The sequence below is a fragment of the Chelon labrosus genome (assembly GCF_963514085.1).
Source record: "Chelon labrosus genome assembly, chromosome: 2".
In the NCBI taxonomy this organism is placed as follows: domain Eukaryota; kingdom Metazoa; phylum Chordata; class Actinopteri; order Mugiliformes; family Mugilidae; genus Chelon; species Chelon labrosus.
This window is the reverse complement of record NC_140338.1, coordinates 33951629-33967232: the sequence shown is the minus strand read 5'-3', so window position 1 is coordinate 33967232 and position 15604 is coordinate 33951629. Positions and strand designations below refer to the sequence as shown.

The window sequence follows — 15604 nt, the reverse complement described above, 5'->3', positions numbered from 1 at the left end:
AACTACGGTATGGTTCAGTCCAGCCCTAACTATAAGCTTGATCAAAAAGGAAAGTCTTAAGCCTGACCTTAAAAGTAGAGAGGGTGTCTGCCCCCCGAACCCAAACTGGGAGCTGGTTCCACAGGAGAGGAGCCTGATAGCTGAAAGCTCTGCCTCCCATTCTACTTTTTGAAATTCTAGGAACTACAAGTAGGCCTGCACTTGATTGAAGTGATCTGTCGGGATGATATGGTACAATGAGGTCTTTCAGATACGATGGAGCTAGGCCTTTAAGGAGGAGGACTTTAAATTCTATTCTAGACTTTAAAGGGAGCCAATGAAGAGAAGCTAAAACTGGAGTAATATGATCTCTCTTGCTAATTCCTGTCAATGCTCTTGCTGCGGCATTTTGAATCAATTGGAGGCTTTTTAAATAACTATTTGGACAGCCAGACAGTAATGAATTACAGTAATCCAGTCTGGACGACACAAATGCATGAACTAGTTTTTCAGCATCACTCTGAGACAGGATGTTCCTAATTTTGACGATATTACGCAGGTGAAAGAAGGCAGTCCTGGTCACTTGCTTTATGTGTGAATTAAAGGACATATCCTCATCAAATATAACACCAAGGTTTTTCACAGTTGTACTGGAGGCCAAGCTCATACCATCCAAAGATCTGAGTAGGAAATTACAGGTCATCCAAGCCTTTATGTCTTTAAGGCATGCTTGGAGTTTAACCAGCTGATTCGTTTCATCTGGTTTCATCGATAAATATGGCTGGGTGTCATCTGCATAGCAATGGAAGTTTCTAATAATATTGCCTATGGGAAACACGTATAATGTGAAGAGTATTGGTCCTAGCACAGAACCCTGAGCCTGAGCTAATAACTTACTTTAGTATAAGTAGAGCTTTAATGTCATGCTAACATTAAAGAGTAAACAATGCAGAACTTTCTCTCCTTTTACATTCAGGTTGAACTTTATTAGATACCCAAGGACAAAAACTAAAACTAATCTCCTCTCATGGATATAAATGGGATGAAAAAAATATTAAATACATTTGTTTTAGTAACAAATTCCATTTCAACAAAAGCACAATATCGGATTTTCCAAAAATGAACTCAAAGTGGAATTGGCAGATTAAAAAACTATTTCAACACCACAGCAGGGTTTATGGGAGAACTGTTGCATGACATTGCACTAGCTACATCTTGCCAGGTTGAAATACAGCCACTGCAGTAAATTCACTTCATGCTCGGTCTAAAAAAAAACATGCTCTGTGTTTTTGTTTTGTGCTGCTCTAACACCACCATGAAGCCCTGTGTCAAGTGGTTTTCTGCTTACATTCATTCCTCCTCTCACAGCAATACACAACAGTGCATCTATAATAAAAGTAATGCATTCACTTACATTGAAAAGAGAGGATAAAAGCATCAAACTGCTTTCTGTTTGAGTAGATCCTTAATGAGGAAAATAATTAAATGAATGGTGCTACTCGTGTACATGTATTTTTCTTCTTTGTTTGCATTCATTTGGTGGTAAAAAACAATCCTCTTCACTCATGAAACTAAAAAGGGAATTTAAGGGATATGGGAGTTTAAATAAACTGCCCTGAGTGATAAATAATCACATCAAACATGATGTTTGCATGGAATTGACGTTTCCACATGAAGCTTCAAGGTGTTTTGAAGGTGATCTGAGGAGAAGCAGTAAGAGAGGCAGATGAATGGGAGGGCTGAAATAATTTGGTGACAGGACAGAGGGAGGGAGTATAAAAGGTCAGCTTCAGCAGGGGAAAGTCAGGCCAAGAAGAATTCGGTATAATCACACAGGATCTTTTTCTACCTTGCAGGTAGGTTATGCCTTTTATTAACTCATTGCACTTTGATGAAATGTGCTGATTTAATGTATCCTGACAAATAATAGCTACAACGTGGAGACAAAACAAAGTAAAGGGTTGATTGAAATTTGATCAAAGACTGAATTTAAGAACTGCTGGACAAAAATAATAAGAAACACTCCACAATGGACGAATTTTATGTCACATTCACGATACAAATGTTTTATGACATAAAATGAAAGAAATTATTTTAATGTTAAATTTCAAAAGTCACTTAATTAAAAACACAGACCTCATCTACTACAACACTGCTATTAGAAGAATAAAGAAATTGAGTAATTGTCTCTGAGGACAAAAATATTTTGAAGTGCGTATACAAAGCATTCACCCCCTTTGAGTGTATTAAATTGTTCTGACAAGAATAGAATAATGAGAAAAACTTTGTACTGTCAAAGTGAAAACAAATTTCTACATAATAATGTAAATTAATTAAACATCTACAGGTATTCAACTTCCTCAGGTCATGGTTGAATCACAGTTGGCTGCAATCAGAGCACTGAGAGTCTGTGTGGAGAGGTCTGACATCTGAACGCTACAATTTTACTCCATTAATCTTTGCAAAAGTGCTCAACTTTTGTCATTAATCCAGTAGATTTCCTCAGTAGATAGCCTGAGTATTCTTTTGTTCTTTGTCTTGATGGAAAATTTTCTCCCAAGTCCTAGTTCTTTTTGCAAACTGAATCAGCTTATCCTCCATGATTTCGCTATACTTGATTCTGAATAAATAAATAAATAAAGTCATTTTGAATTACCCCATATGCCTTTAGGTGAACTCTAGTTGTGATTTGTGAAAAGCATATTCAAACGGTGGCTTTCTCTGTGCCTCTTCCCCACAAAGCTGGTAAAGGAGCTGTGCCACAGTTGTTGTATGCAGAGTTGCTCACATCTCAGCTGCTGAAACTTCTAACTCCTGCAGAGTAGTCATAGGCGTCTTTGGGACCTCAGTCACCAGTCTCTTTCTTGCACAGCCACTCAGTTTGTGAGGATTACCTGCTATATGTGTACCCCATTTCTCTTCCATTTCTTAATGATGGACTTAACTCCCGGGTACGTTCCGTGACTTGGAATTTTTGACTGGACCTTCCAGACACAGGTTTCTTTGTACTACAGTTGAGACACATTCATTGCACTTAAGTGATCTCCATTTCAATCCAACTTTCACACTACCACCGATTGGCTGGACCTCCGTTGAATTTTAAATGGTTCACTATTTATGTAACATTATATATTATTAATAAACTGACAGTACTTTCTAGAAAACCAGGGGGTGAAATCTTATTATAGGTACACTGCACGTGCTATTTACAGACTCGTGACAGCTTTAAGAGCATTAAAACCAGCAGTGCATCACCACAATAAGATTACATTAGACTCACTGAGAGTAATGTATCCGCCTCTTTCCAGTGAAGACTTGCCCTTGAATGAAGTGGTTCTTGGCCCATGGCTGTCAAAAAACAGGAGAAATGCAATGCTGAAACAGGATAACACTGTTTGTGGAACACTCACAAACATCATATGAACAGCAGGCTTTTAGCTTTCTCTGATTGTTTCTTCTTCTCCGTTTCGAATGACAGAATCACAATTGTATTCCCCTGATAAGTGTGGTCTAATGTTTTATTCAATCCTTACTCATCAGACTGCCTATCTTTGGATAATGGCTGACTTTGACATGGTTCTGAAGCACTGGGGACCAGTGGAAGCAGACTATGCCACCCATGGGAACATGGTTCTGACCCGGTCAGTAGCTCTGGCGAGATAAGATTACGCTTTCCTGTAGGTCAGACTGTTCTCATAGCTGCAGCCAGGATTTTAGAAACACTGAGGTCTTTCCAGTGTCACTAGGGTACCTTTATTTGTTCTTCAATTGTACACTGTTGCCCATAAAGTTGGAATAAAATATTTTTACCTCTTCTCATGAAATGATTGCAACAATGTGATTTATATAAATACAAATAAAAATAGGAATGTGTCTGAAAACAAAAATTTTCCAACTTTATAGACAACAGTGCATTAGTATATGTATTATTATCAGTATTAGTATTAGTATTCGCAATAGTGGTATTTTTTAACACATCTCACAGAATAATATAGAGCATAACAACAACACAATGTGAGCAAAAACTGATAGCTATGACCTTCACTTAGTTGGCAGAGCAGGACAGGTGTACCTGATAAAGTGGCCACTGTAAAATTTCTGTAAATATACCTTCCCAGCTCGAACAACCAAATGCAGTTTCGAAGTATTGTCATAACTTCCAGGAAACAGATGTTGGTGTACAAACTTTGGTGTTTATTAAGGTATCATAAATTGTTACATGAGCTCAGCTGTAGTTACGACCCTGGCGATGTAATATTTTTGCTGAAAGCTCAATTTTCCTGTTCTTTACAGTTTATTCACAGAGCATCCAGAGACGCAGCAGCTTTTCCCAAAGTTTGTTGGCATTCCTCAGGGTGACTTTGCTGGCAACGCAGCTATTTCTGCCCACGGCGCCACTGTGCTGAAGAAACTTGGTGAACTGCTGAAGGCCAAAGGCAACCACGCTGCCATCCTCAAGCCTCTGGCCAACAGCCATGCAACTAAACACAAGATCCCCATCAAAAACTTCACGGTAGGGCCTAAATTACGGCATTGTAGATAAAAAATGCAATTAGAAATTCCTAAAACAATGCCGGATAAATAGTTTGTACCCTGGACAAGCAAAATCAACACTGAAACGGAGAAAGGTGAATTAATTCAATATGTGCAGTTGGAGTAAGATTCCTTAAATACACACTTCTTCCCAAATACAAGGAAGTACATTTCAGACACATCAATGGAATTTACCCCTTGAATGAATTTATTTAAAAAAAGATTTACCATTTATGTAACACCAGTGTCAAAGATAGAACATCTTTTTTATATTTATTACAAGGTTCATTTGATTTGGAAATCTTTATATAACAACCTGAAATACAAATCACTAAACACAGAATTCTTTATATAATTAATAAATAGTTATTTATTTAATATTCTTCTGGGTGTAACCTTAAACACCAAAAGGCAGGAATTTTTAATTAACAACCTTATCATCATCACTAATTTTTGCATGCACAAATGTTTGTCATGTCTGACCTGAAGAAAACATTGTTTTCTATTGCTCTAAATGGGAAATAACATATAATGATTTTTTTAAACAAAAACTATTATTAGGAGCTGTGAACATACATGTTTCTTTTAAAAATATTTCTTATGAGATTTAGTCACTGTATATACTTTTTTATGTTATTGTGATAAGACAAAAGCCACAGCAAAAAACAAAACAAAAAAAACCTTAAGGTAAAGTTTACATGCAGGAATGCTATAACACATGTGTTTAACTTTCCTTTATTTGTCCTGCTTCATTAGCCATAGGAAAGTGCAGGAAGTATGTGTAATTTTCTCTGTTTTTTTTTTTTTTTTTTTCTCTTCAGCTGATTGGGGAGATTATTGGTAAAGTCATGGCAGAGAAGGCAGGACTCGATGCTGCTGGGCAGCAGGCCCTGAGGAACGTGATGGCCGCCGTGGTCGCTGACATTGAGGTCGACTACAAAGCGCTGGGCTTCACCGGCTGAGGACAAGCCATGCTAGAGTTTGAGGACAGACAAGAAAAGTGTCCGCTTACAAGTGCATTTTAAAAAATTCTCCTCAGCAATCAGACTAGAAATAAACAGCATATTAATATAACTACAATTGAAGATCATAACGAACATAGTGAGCTTGCTTTTATTGTAGGATAACTGTACTGAACAGCATCAGATTGTGTCAAATTCTCTTTCATCATGCTCAGAAATTAACATCTCCACTTTAACAAATTTCTTGATCTGAAATCTTGACAGTTACAAAACTTTATTATTGTGTAAATCATTGTCTACCAGTAAACTCACTCTTGTACTGCTCTGTCTGTTATCTCATCATCACATCCATGCGTTTATCCAAGTGTTTCCTGAATGCTATTAAAATCACAAACAAACCTGACAAATCTGTTGTATTTCTTACCTCCCGTGTCCCCCTCCCATCTCTCTATGCTACGTGACTGTTATGAATTAGTTCCACTAATAATGCACTATTAATTATTGAGGATTAAAGAACGTTTTTCATGAGAAGTGAATGACAGGTCCGAAAACAGACCAGCACGTTGTTAGAGTCATCGGATAGTCCACATGGGAACCAGGTCAGGGCTACAAGTGTTTAATATCAAGTATCTGTGTGCATGCTCACACACTCACAAACAAAGGTACACAAGCATACAAAAGAAAAAAAAACTCTTGAAAACCTGGAGAAGTGTCACCAGAGACCCTCACATATGGTATTATCTTTCAGACTCAGTTTCCATTTGTGGTCACATGATCCATGTGGACGTGACAAGGCAGAGCTGTTTGGCAGAGTTCTTCTCACAGGGGACTATTAGAGGCTTTATCTCTCCCTCAGCTTCCTGTAAATTACAGCCCCTCTACATCTTAACAATTAATGCTCCTCTCCATTCCCTGTCCCTACATTAAAGCTCACCCTGTTGTTGCTGCTTTTCTTTTTCTTCTTCCGCCTTTCTCTTTTTTTGTGATATAAATAATATTTGTGTTTTCTCCATTTGACTGTACTTTAGTGTTTCACAAAAAAAAAAAATCCATACATCAAACACTGAGAGATGGAAAAGTAACTTCATCACTGATAGAGAGTTATCCAAATTAGAGAACACAAGAATCCAATCAGAAAAAGGAGGCTGTAAGGAAGTATTACAGAGGACAAGTGGCATCTTTAAACTTCTCATGAGGGTTAACAAGAACAAACGCTTGGGATGAGACACCCCAACACTTCACTGTACACGGAGAGGATAAAGGATTGATCGATCCAACTTAGACATTTGTGTCTGTAACAAAAGGTTGTATGTTAGGAGACAAACAGGAGAGAGAAAAACATCACAATGTGTGAAACTCAGTGAATCATAGTGAGGTGTGTATTCAAGTTTGGCTGCTCTGGAGCACTAAATCAACCATCCCAACCAAGGAGAAGAAGCACTCCATTCTTCAGAAATATGCTACATCTTTGTTTATTTATGTTTTTGAATCTTTGTGGAGGAGGAAGAGGAGGAGTCATGCTGCAGTGGGATAATGACACAAAATAGTCATCCCATAGCCCAAACACACCTCAAAGCCTTACAAGAACTATTTCAGGCTATAGAAGGCCAAGGACTGCTAAGGACCATGGTTTTTCTCCACGGTCACCTACTCTGAAAACGTATCGAACACTTATGATTTGTGATTTTGAGACTCTTGATGCAACATTTTTTTTTTAAATTAGACAAGAAGCAATAATTTCTTTCAACAGAGTCCTCGAGTTTCTGTTTATGAGGACGTACATGCAAGTGTCAAAGAGGTGGTCTGGGTCACATGTGTCCACATTGCTTTGGTAGTGTGAACGCAATGCTCCTGAGTCACATTAAAACTCATCAGGGGTGCACCTGCGTCAACCTCATTCATTCAGAAAAAAACACAAAAGTGCTATTATACACAGATCAGGCATATCCTTATGACCACCTTCCTAATACTGTGTAGGTCTCCCTTGTTCCTCCAAAACAGTTGTGACTCATCAGAGAATGGACATGGGCCTTCTGAGGGTGTCCTGTGGTGTCTGGCAAGACTGTATGTTGTTAGTGGGGGCCTTTGGGTCCTTTGGGTAGAGGGGAGGGGCCTCTGTGGATCATCCCACAGATACTTGATCAGTTTGGATCTAGTGAATTTGGAGGCCAGGTCAACACCTTGTGCTGTTCTTCATGTTTTTTTAGTTGTTCCTAAACCGTTTTTGTGTGTGTGTCTGTGTCAGGCTGCATCCTGCTGGGGATGGCTGCTGCCATCAAGGAGTGTCATTGCTATGGGTTGGAGGTGTCTGGTCTGGTCTAGGTGGGTGCTACATGTCTAAGTAACATCCACATGAATGCCAGGTCCAAAAGTTTTCCAGCAGAACATTGAATTGTCACAAGATGGTCGATGTTATTTACTTCTCCTGTCAGTGGTTTTATTGCTGTGGCTGATCGGTGACAATGATCGCCTGAAAGGGAAAAAGCCCCGTATGTGATGTCTGTTCAAAAATGACATCCTTGTGGCTGTTAACCTAACTAAAAAATAAATACATCTAAGAACTTACAAATGATAGTATTTAATATGAGTACACGAGTGTGATTCTGTGTTAATTATTAATGTGGTCATGTTGATGTATGAGGAGCCGTGTGTGGTCAAGTGAAGTATTTCCTCAATCACTGATGTCTTTATTTACCTTTATTACTGGAGAGTATAAGTATGGAAACTTTCAGGGTTGCAGTTACAATCAGAGTTTTGTGTCATGATGCACACTCATACAGCAGCACTGTTCTCTGTTCTGGAGCAGCGGTAGAGATCCAGTTTATGTGCATACAGACTGCGAATCTGAGATCAGATCTGGAGAGATGGCTGGAGAGCATTTGGGGATGCATGTTAATGCCAGGTTTGAACACATGTACCTAAAGCTGCTCACTTATGATCGGATGGCCCAGATCAGATCTTAATGCTGGTCTGAACAGGCCCTAAAGATATCAGTGTTATCACTGACATTCCTCCGTCCTACTGACTCCTCGTTGTCCTTCCAGTTCCTGCAGTGATGCCAAAACTGTGTTTGGTTAACGGGTCTGATGGATAATTGCCATGATGATAGACTATTATTAGTGTTTGTGCGTGTATCAGTGCGTGCATGCAGACGTGACACCAGGCACGGAGCCTCTCTCCCTCCCCTTCTCAAGTCCCAAGTCTCAACTGCTGACTGAGCTGAGGTCAAAAGGCTTGCTGCTATTCAGCAAACTCAGGTTACTTGCCCATTCAGGGACAAAAAGGACAAACATTACTTCTCATAGATAGTTTAGAGAGAGACGTGGAGTATGGCATGAAACAGAACCCCGCACAAGATTTAAACATATTATAAATATCACACAACACTAAAGAAAAAGTGCAGAAAAAATGACACCACACTATTTCTTTTACAAAAATGTAAATAAATCACTAATTAGTCGCGTTTCTGAACTTTTTCAATCATAGATTGCTCAGAAATAGCGCATAACATAACATTTAGGCCAAATATACATTTTAGATTTTAGTTTTTATTAAGCTAATAAAGCAAAAAGGAGAAGAGGAAAATACTTTATTCCTTTGCACTCAACTCAATAACAAGAATGAACCAGAACAAACTAATGCAAGAAGTCCCCTATGTATAATGCTGCCATGACTAATTTTCCTACTGGGATGAGTTAAGAGGTTATTTATGAGTTAAAGTTCATATCAAACATTCACGATAACTGTCCATACCTGAACAGAGCTTTATTACGGCAACAAAGGAACCAATAACACTAACAATGACTACCTTTTAGGTGAGCGACCTCAGGGTATTGGCATGAAACATGCTTTCTCACTGGGACACATAACTTTAGCAGTAATAATTAAATATGACATCAGCTGTCCGGGGTGTACCCCGCCTCTCGCCCGATGACAGCTGAGATAGGCTCCAGCACACCCTGCGACCCTTAACAGGAATAAGCGGTAACAGAAGATGAATGAATGAATAAATGAAAGAATTTGTTTTACTTGTGGGCCTGCTATGGCGAGTGTCCGCTATGAAAACATCTCGACTGGCCAAGCATGAAGTATCCTGTGCTTTTACCTACTGTGACATGTCAAATGTTTTTCTCATTAGCTTGATTTATGATGGTCAGTCTGTAAGAGTTAGTTGCTTTAGGTTCTCCAGTACCAGTATTTGCAAAAAAGAAGAAAAGAAAGTAAGTCTAAATGTTCAAGAACTGCTAAGCAACCACTACAACTCATTTTTACAAAGAATAAGAACACAGAAAATGCAGCCAACATACATGATCAGTTGGGACCTTCAGCGATCTACCACACATTCATGAAAAAGTCATGAACCGAGTGGTCATGTGTTTCTGCTTATCAAGACATACACGTGCAAAGGAGTCAGCAAGGTCAGAGATATCAAAGTCGTCATTGACATTCCTCCATCCCATTGACTCCTTGTTGTCCCTTCAGTTGCTGACATGATGCCATAACAGTGTCTGGTATACCTGCGTGACGGATAATTACCATGATGACAACCTAACTATTTATAGTGCGTTTGTGCATGCATTCATACGTGACACCAGGCACAGTGCCTTTGGTCACACTCCCCGCTCTTCCCTCTCAGGTCATTTAGTTCAGTTAGTGATTGTAAAAAGGACACAGTTTGAAAAGATATTCTCTACATTATAAAATCAATTGATGATGTAATATATTTTTGTCTCATACACCATTAGATTTACTAGCGTGGTTCTTCACCAGCATTAAAAGTCATAAATATTTATTTTCTTTATTTAACAGGTAGAAAACATACTGTATACATAGAAAGCAAACTATAGTATATATATTTTTTATGTTATGATAGCCACAGGTGTAGCTAACAAAGTTAACTACTAATACACATAAATATACACATGAGAAAGTGAGAGAGCTAATCAAAGCTCGGCTGGTCGATATCTGGGGGCCAAGTGCATCTCGTCAGGTTTGACAGGTAGAGGGAAGTAGTCATAGGAACAAGCCCAGCAGCCACCTTCAGGATGGTCCACAGCCTGTCTGCGGCGGTGCTCACACCATTTGGTGTCTGGAGGACAGTAACACATAAATACTTTTGAAAAAACTGAAAAAGACACTAAAAGATGCAAAAAACACTTTGCTAAATAATACTTGTGAGAGTGTGCCAAGTTCAATTTAAGGGGTTTAGGACACTTTTAATACTACATCAATCTCTGTAAACTGATATCACGTGAATATGTGTTCTGGTTTCTGCGTGCCTTGAATGCATACTGATAAACACTGAAAATAGGAAAGGAGGCAGAACATCCTGTTATGCCCAGTAAGTAAGCGATCTAAAATGTTGCGTTTTTAAAGTCTGTTATGCAGATATCTGCTGACTGCAAGCCAAAGCAGCCTCCTGGGGCCAAGTCAATAGACGATGGGTGATGGATCCCCAGACTAAAACTACATAGACTACATAGCCTGCAATCACAAAGAAATATTCTGTAACTAAAATTAGTCATAATAACAGCATTTATGGCTTGGTTTGAAGCTGACTTAGTCCACATTTGTTACTGGAGTCAGATTTTATGTTTAAACTGCTGTCAGTGTTTGCAACTAAAACTAATACGTACCATACACTCTGCAAACAGCAGTGGGCAGTGGAGCGATGCAGCCAGCTTTCTGACAGCATCCAGTTGCTCTGTGGGGACTGAAACATTACGAGCTACAAGAGACGAAGATAAACTGGTCAGAGAGAGACACAAAAAAGACTGAAGTAAGACTGGATCAGTCTGAGAAATATTGTAAATGATGATGTATACCGTATAATAATACACCGAACAGACATAACATTATGACCACTTTTTCTGTCAAAACAGCCCTGACCCGTGGTGGCATGGACTTCACTTGACCTCTGCAAGTATGCTGTGGTATCTGGCACCAAGAACATTGGCAGCAGATCCTTTAAGTCTTGTGAGCTGTGAGATTAGGCCTCCAAGGACTGGACCTTTTTGTCAAACTCATCCTGCATACGCTCTATTGGACAGAGATTTGGGAAATTTGGTGACCAAGTCAACACCCTGAGCTCATTGTATTTGTATTTTTCTCAAACTATTCCTAAATGATTTTTGCTTTGTGGTGGAGCGCATTATCATGCTGAAACCAGTCACTGGCATCAGTTAATACCATTCCATGAAAGGGTGTATATGGTCTACAGCAATGCCTAGGTAGGTGATATGTCAAGTTATCATTCACATGAATGGCTTGCACTGGCTTGCCATCTTCCTATAATGCATCAGTGCTCAGTGTATATACAGTGAAAATGGTTCAGAATTTTGTGCTCTATTTAATCACTTCAGCTCATCCTTTTTTTTGGTCATCCTTTGTGAGAAGTGAAAACAAAAGAATTCAAGTCCCTGCCTTACCATTAGTGACCATGAAGCAGACTTTTCCTAGGAAATATCCAGGGTCCAAATATTTCAAGGAAGCTTCTGCAGAGTGGAAACTATGACAGACAAAATAACAGTGTGCATGTTACAGAATGAACATTTTCATTCTATTAAAAACAGATTTATACGAATACAACAATACTTAGATCAGTATCAGGTATACCGATATGGCACTCATGTACATATTTATAAAGCAAATACAATTCAATACCCAATTCTTCTTTGGTGGTAGATGTCAGTAATGCTCCTGCTCAATTTAGTTTATTCACTTAATCACTTTATTAAGGGAACTGAAGGCAACACACTGACATTTATTCTGTTATCAGCTTAAATACTGTTCCCTCTAAACTAAATAAAGATTTCTATCCTCTCAAACACCACTATAGAAGTGGCATCAGTGCAGCACTAACATTTTAACTCAAATTTAAACAACACTCATTTTGAAATAAATTTTAAAATACCATATAAAAGTCTGTGGATGAGTTTTAAATATCCGGTTTGGCAGCGAGATAGCAAAATAAAAAAATTAAGACAAGAAAACACATTTTCATGTGAGTGCATTCTTCATGGTTTTGAATTTTTCATAATTAAATTGCAACAGGGTTTTAGCGTAACAACTCAATTCAAGTTTAATTCAGGCAAATTGAAACTGCACTAAAGAGTAGATATTACACTTGAGGATTTAAACGTTACCTGAGCTCTGAGGTCAGGTTGATGATGAACACCACCAGGTCTATACGCGGACGACTCTCATCATTCACAGTCGGAAGAGGGAGATTCTTAGATAGTCTCCTGTTTGATACAATGTATAACATAGACACTGATATAAGTATTGAAATCATAACCCACCTTTTAATTGCAAATAATAAATTATTCAGTGTATGTTAAGATACAGTGACTGACAATGAATGCAGACTAACGGTACGGAGCTAAAACCTAAAATCCAAAACTCATATCCTTTTAGTTTATTATACAGTAAATATAATAAATTAAAAATATGATTTGTTCGCCAGCCACCAAGCAATTGACTGTCAGAAATAAACAAGTCTTGTTCCATTAGTGTCAGCCTTACTTCATTCACTGAGCTTCCTTACCATCATAAAGCATGCCATTATTTTTTCTCTTGTCATCATCATCATAATCATCAAAGAACAAATGAGGTGTGCGCAAGTTCAGCACCACCAACTGTAGACAAGTTCTTCTAATGGAAACACATATTCCACTGAAAATAAAATACTGCACTACTACCACTTGCCTGTGCAGCATGTTATGTGCATGCCGGTGTAATTATTGGGAATGCTATGATGTATCTTCGCTCTGTTACAACGAGAAAACAATTCTCTATTTTTAATCATACGCAATGCAGTTTTGTAAGTAACTTACAAACAACGCGCTCCTATTCTCTTAACATTAATTCCAAAAATACAAGATTATGTGGATATTTAATCGGTGTTGTCAGTTTGTTGTGATCTTATTATGTTGTTGACATGAGTTTTCAGTTTGATGGTAAAACATGTAGGTTCATTTATTTATGTTTGGGTGAGTTCTCTTTTTGTTTTTAGTCCAAAATATTAACAGAAATGCAACTCAAATGCACAATTTTTGTTAATTATTTCTAAAGAGTTTCTCCTGGGCAGCATACTTATATACGCACTACTTTTGCCACTTGACAGTACTTTGGTGCCCCCCAGCTATAACCTGCATGTCCGCCTTCGATACTTGTTCTAAAGCAAACAGTACTACAGTCACAGATTAGTAGGTGCTTCATCCCGTTGAGAGATCCATGACCATTTTCTGTAACAAAGGAAATACTGTAATACTCACACATTCAAAGTGGCGCTGGTCTTCTCCACTAGAGCCTCTGCTAAACTCTGCTGAAACTGCTCCTCATACTCCACCAGCTGCAGGAAAAACACTCAGGGTCAACATGAAACCTGACTATCATAATTTGTCACATGCTGCCAAATAAAATACAATTTAGAGCTCCTTTACTTTAGTGTTGACAGTAAATGCATCTTAATTTTCCTTTTTCGCAGAACACAACACCTGAAGTTACCATGCAGATTTTGAAGTCACAACATGATATAATATCATGACCACCTGGTCATAATCCCTGGTCACGTGAACAACATTGATTATCTTGTTAACGTGACATGTATGATGCATAACAAAAAAAACTCCACCTGAAACCCAGCCTGATGCTCTTCAGTGTAGAGGATAAACGGTCCAGTATTTCAGATTTACATAACAGTCCTGCACTAAATATTAGCTTCATGACTGAAATAGTTAGGGCAGGACTGTTATATTAGAATGCATTTGTTTTCACTAGTGTACATAATGAATGAATCAGTCTTACATCCAAGCATTTGGGAACATATGAACCTCTTCCCCATTGTTTTATTATGACATTTTGAGTTGTTGTGACAGAATTAGCGTCTTATTTCACGTAGGACACGCCTTGCAATTGATAGAAATATGTTCGGTTCTTCTGTCTGGTAGTAAGAACTACCTAATTTATCCATATCAGACAACATAAGTAAGGCTGCAATAATTATATTAGGCTTTGCAAAGCTTTCCCGCCACTTCACGAACGGAATAGCCGAGAGATTTGAAGCTATTGGTCCTCTTTAAACACGTATTCCGCTGTTAGCTCATCATGTGTGCAGCTGAACAGTCACAACACCGAGTTAGACCGACTTTCACACACAAACTCACCAAGATAGTCGCTGTGTCCAGACGAGGTAGTTTATTAAATGGCCTCAGCTGCGACATCATGATATATAAGTACGTAAAAACTGTTTCAGCTCCGTAAATGAATTATACGAACACCGATGTGCGGATATGTTCCGGTCATTTGTTTCAACCGCGCTTCTTCTGCGAACCGTGCGTGTGACATCATGACGTACAGTTATCATCTGCGGCTGTTTACTGCCACCTGCAGGTTGCCGGGTGTCCAGCAACTCTCCTTGAACTGCAAGTAAAGAGTACAAATTTTGATCAGAGAAGCAGCTAAAATGTGTCTAAGGAGAAGGTTGGGATTCAGACTCTAGCACGGTGACATTCCGGTGAAGAGCCTCATTTTAGTGTTTCTGTTATCACTTTTAAGTTTAATTCAGTCTGTGTGGAAAATACACATGCTTTGTTATACTGTTACTATTTAGAGGGTCACATCCATATGTGACCCTAGTAATATAACTAAGTAATACCTGGGCTGTCTCCTAAGGCCTATACTATTTGATCTGGATACCTTTTTATTATTGTCAACTGTATGCCAGAGTTTGAGTCTCATCATCTTTTGGGGCCAGTTGTTCAAAAAATTTGGAAATCCCATTCTTTGCTATCCAGGATCAGGTAATCCGTCTTACTTTTATACCGGTTTTTCAAAGCAACATTGGATTGGATCACCCTGATCCAGATACACAGTTTTCAAGATTACCAAATCCAGATTACCAGTGCTCTAAATGGGACAACATATCACAATGTGGGCTACCAGCTATGTAAAGAACAACAGGTAGAAGAGCCAACATGGGGTCACATTAAGTGTTTCTTATTTTGAGACAAAACACAAAAATAAAATAAACATCCACTTCTATTTCTTTTATTATTTTTTTTATGACCCCTCATCTGAGCCACAACAAATAAAAAACAAATATGCATTAACAAATACATTGTGGATAT

At 38.5% G+C, this 15604-nt stretch overlaps 2 protein-coding genes across 2 annotated transcripts; one reads left to right on the top strand and one right to left on the bottom strand.

Moving 5' to 3' along the window:
- Positions 1–2874: 2874 nt before the first annotated feature.
- On the top strand, positions 2875–6709 carry mb (myoglobin). The gene is made up of 3 exons (XM_084558201.1): positions 2875–3620; positions 4273–4492; positions 5334–6709. Exons 1-3 carry the CDS (start codon positions 3451–3453, stop codon positions 5472–5474), a joined length of 531 nt encoding a protein of 176 aa, XP_084414327.1. The 5' UTR covers positions 2875–3450; the 3' UTR covers positions 5475–6709.
- Positions 6710–9472: 2763 nt separating this feature from the next.
- pane1 (proliferation associated nuclear element) lies at positions 9473–15048 on the bottom strand. Its single transcript, XM_084556179.1, has 6 exons — positions 14642–15048; positions 13751–13827; positions 12620–12718; positions 11903–11982; positions 11111–11202; positions 9473–10563 (listed from the first exon to the last, which is right to left on the bottom strand). Exons 1-6 carry the CDS (start codon positions 14699–14701, stop codon positions 10414–10416), a joined length of 558 nt encoding a protein of 185 aa, XP_084412305.1. The 5' UTR covers positions 14702–15048; the 3' UTR covers positions 9473–10413.
- Between the last annotated feature and the right edge of the window lie 556 nt (positions 15049–15604).

Bases quoted from the DNA above. Each gene is read 5' to 3' on its own strand.
- mb (XM_084558201.1), top strand. From the start codon at position 3,451: ATGACAGAATCACAATTGTATTCCCCTGATAAGTGTGGTCTAATGTTT. The intron at 3,621-4,272 runs GTCAGTAGCTCT...TGTTCTTTACAG, and splicing joins GGGAACATGGTTCTGACCCG to TTTATTCACAGAGCATCCAG. The intron at 4,493-5,333 runs GTAGGGCCTAAA...TTTTCTCTTCAG, and splicing joins TCCCCATCAAAAACTTCACG to CTGATTGGGGAGATTATTGG.
- pane1 (XM_084556179.1), bottom strand. From the start codon at position 14,701: ATGATGTCGCAGCTGAGGCCATTTAATAAACTACCTCGTCTGGACACA. The intron at 13,828-14,641 runs GTGAGTTTGTGT...TTTTTCCTGCAG, and splicing joins TGGACACAGCGACTATCTTG to CTGGTGGAGTATGAGGAGCA. The intron at 11,983-12,619 runs GTAACGTTTAAA...TGTCTGTCATAG, and splicing joins AACCTGACCTCAGAGCTCAG to TTTCCACTCTGCAGAAGCTT.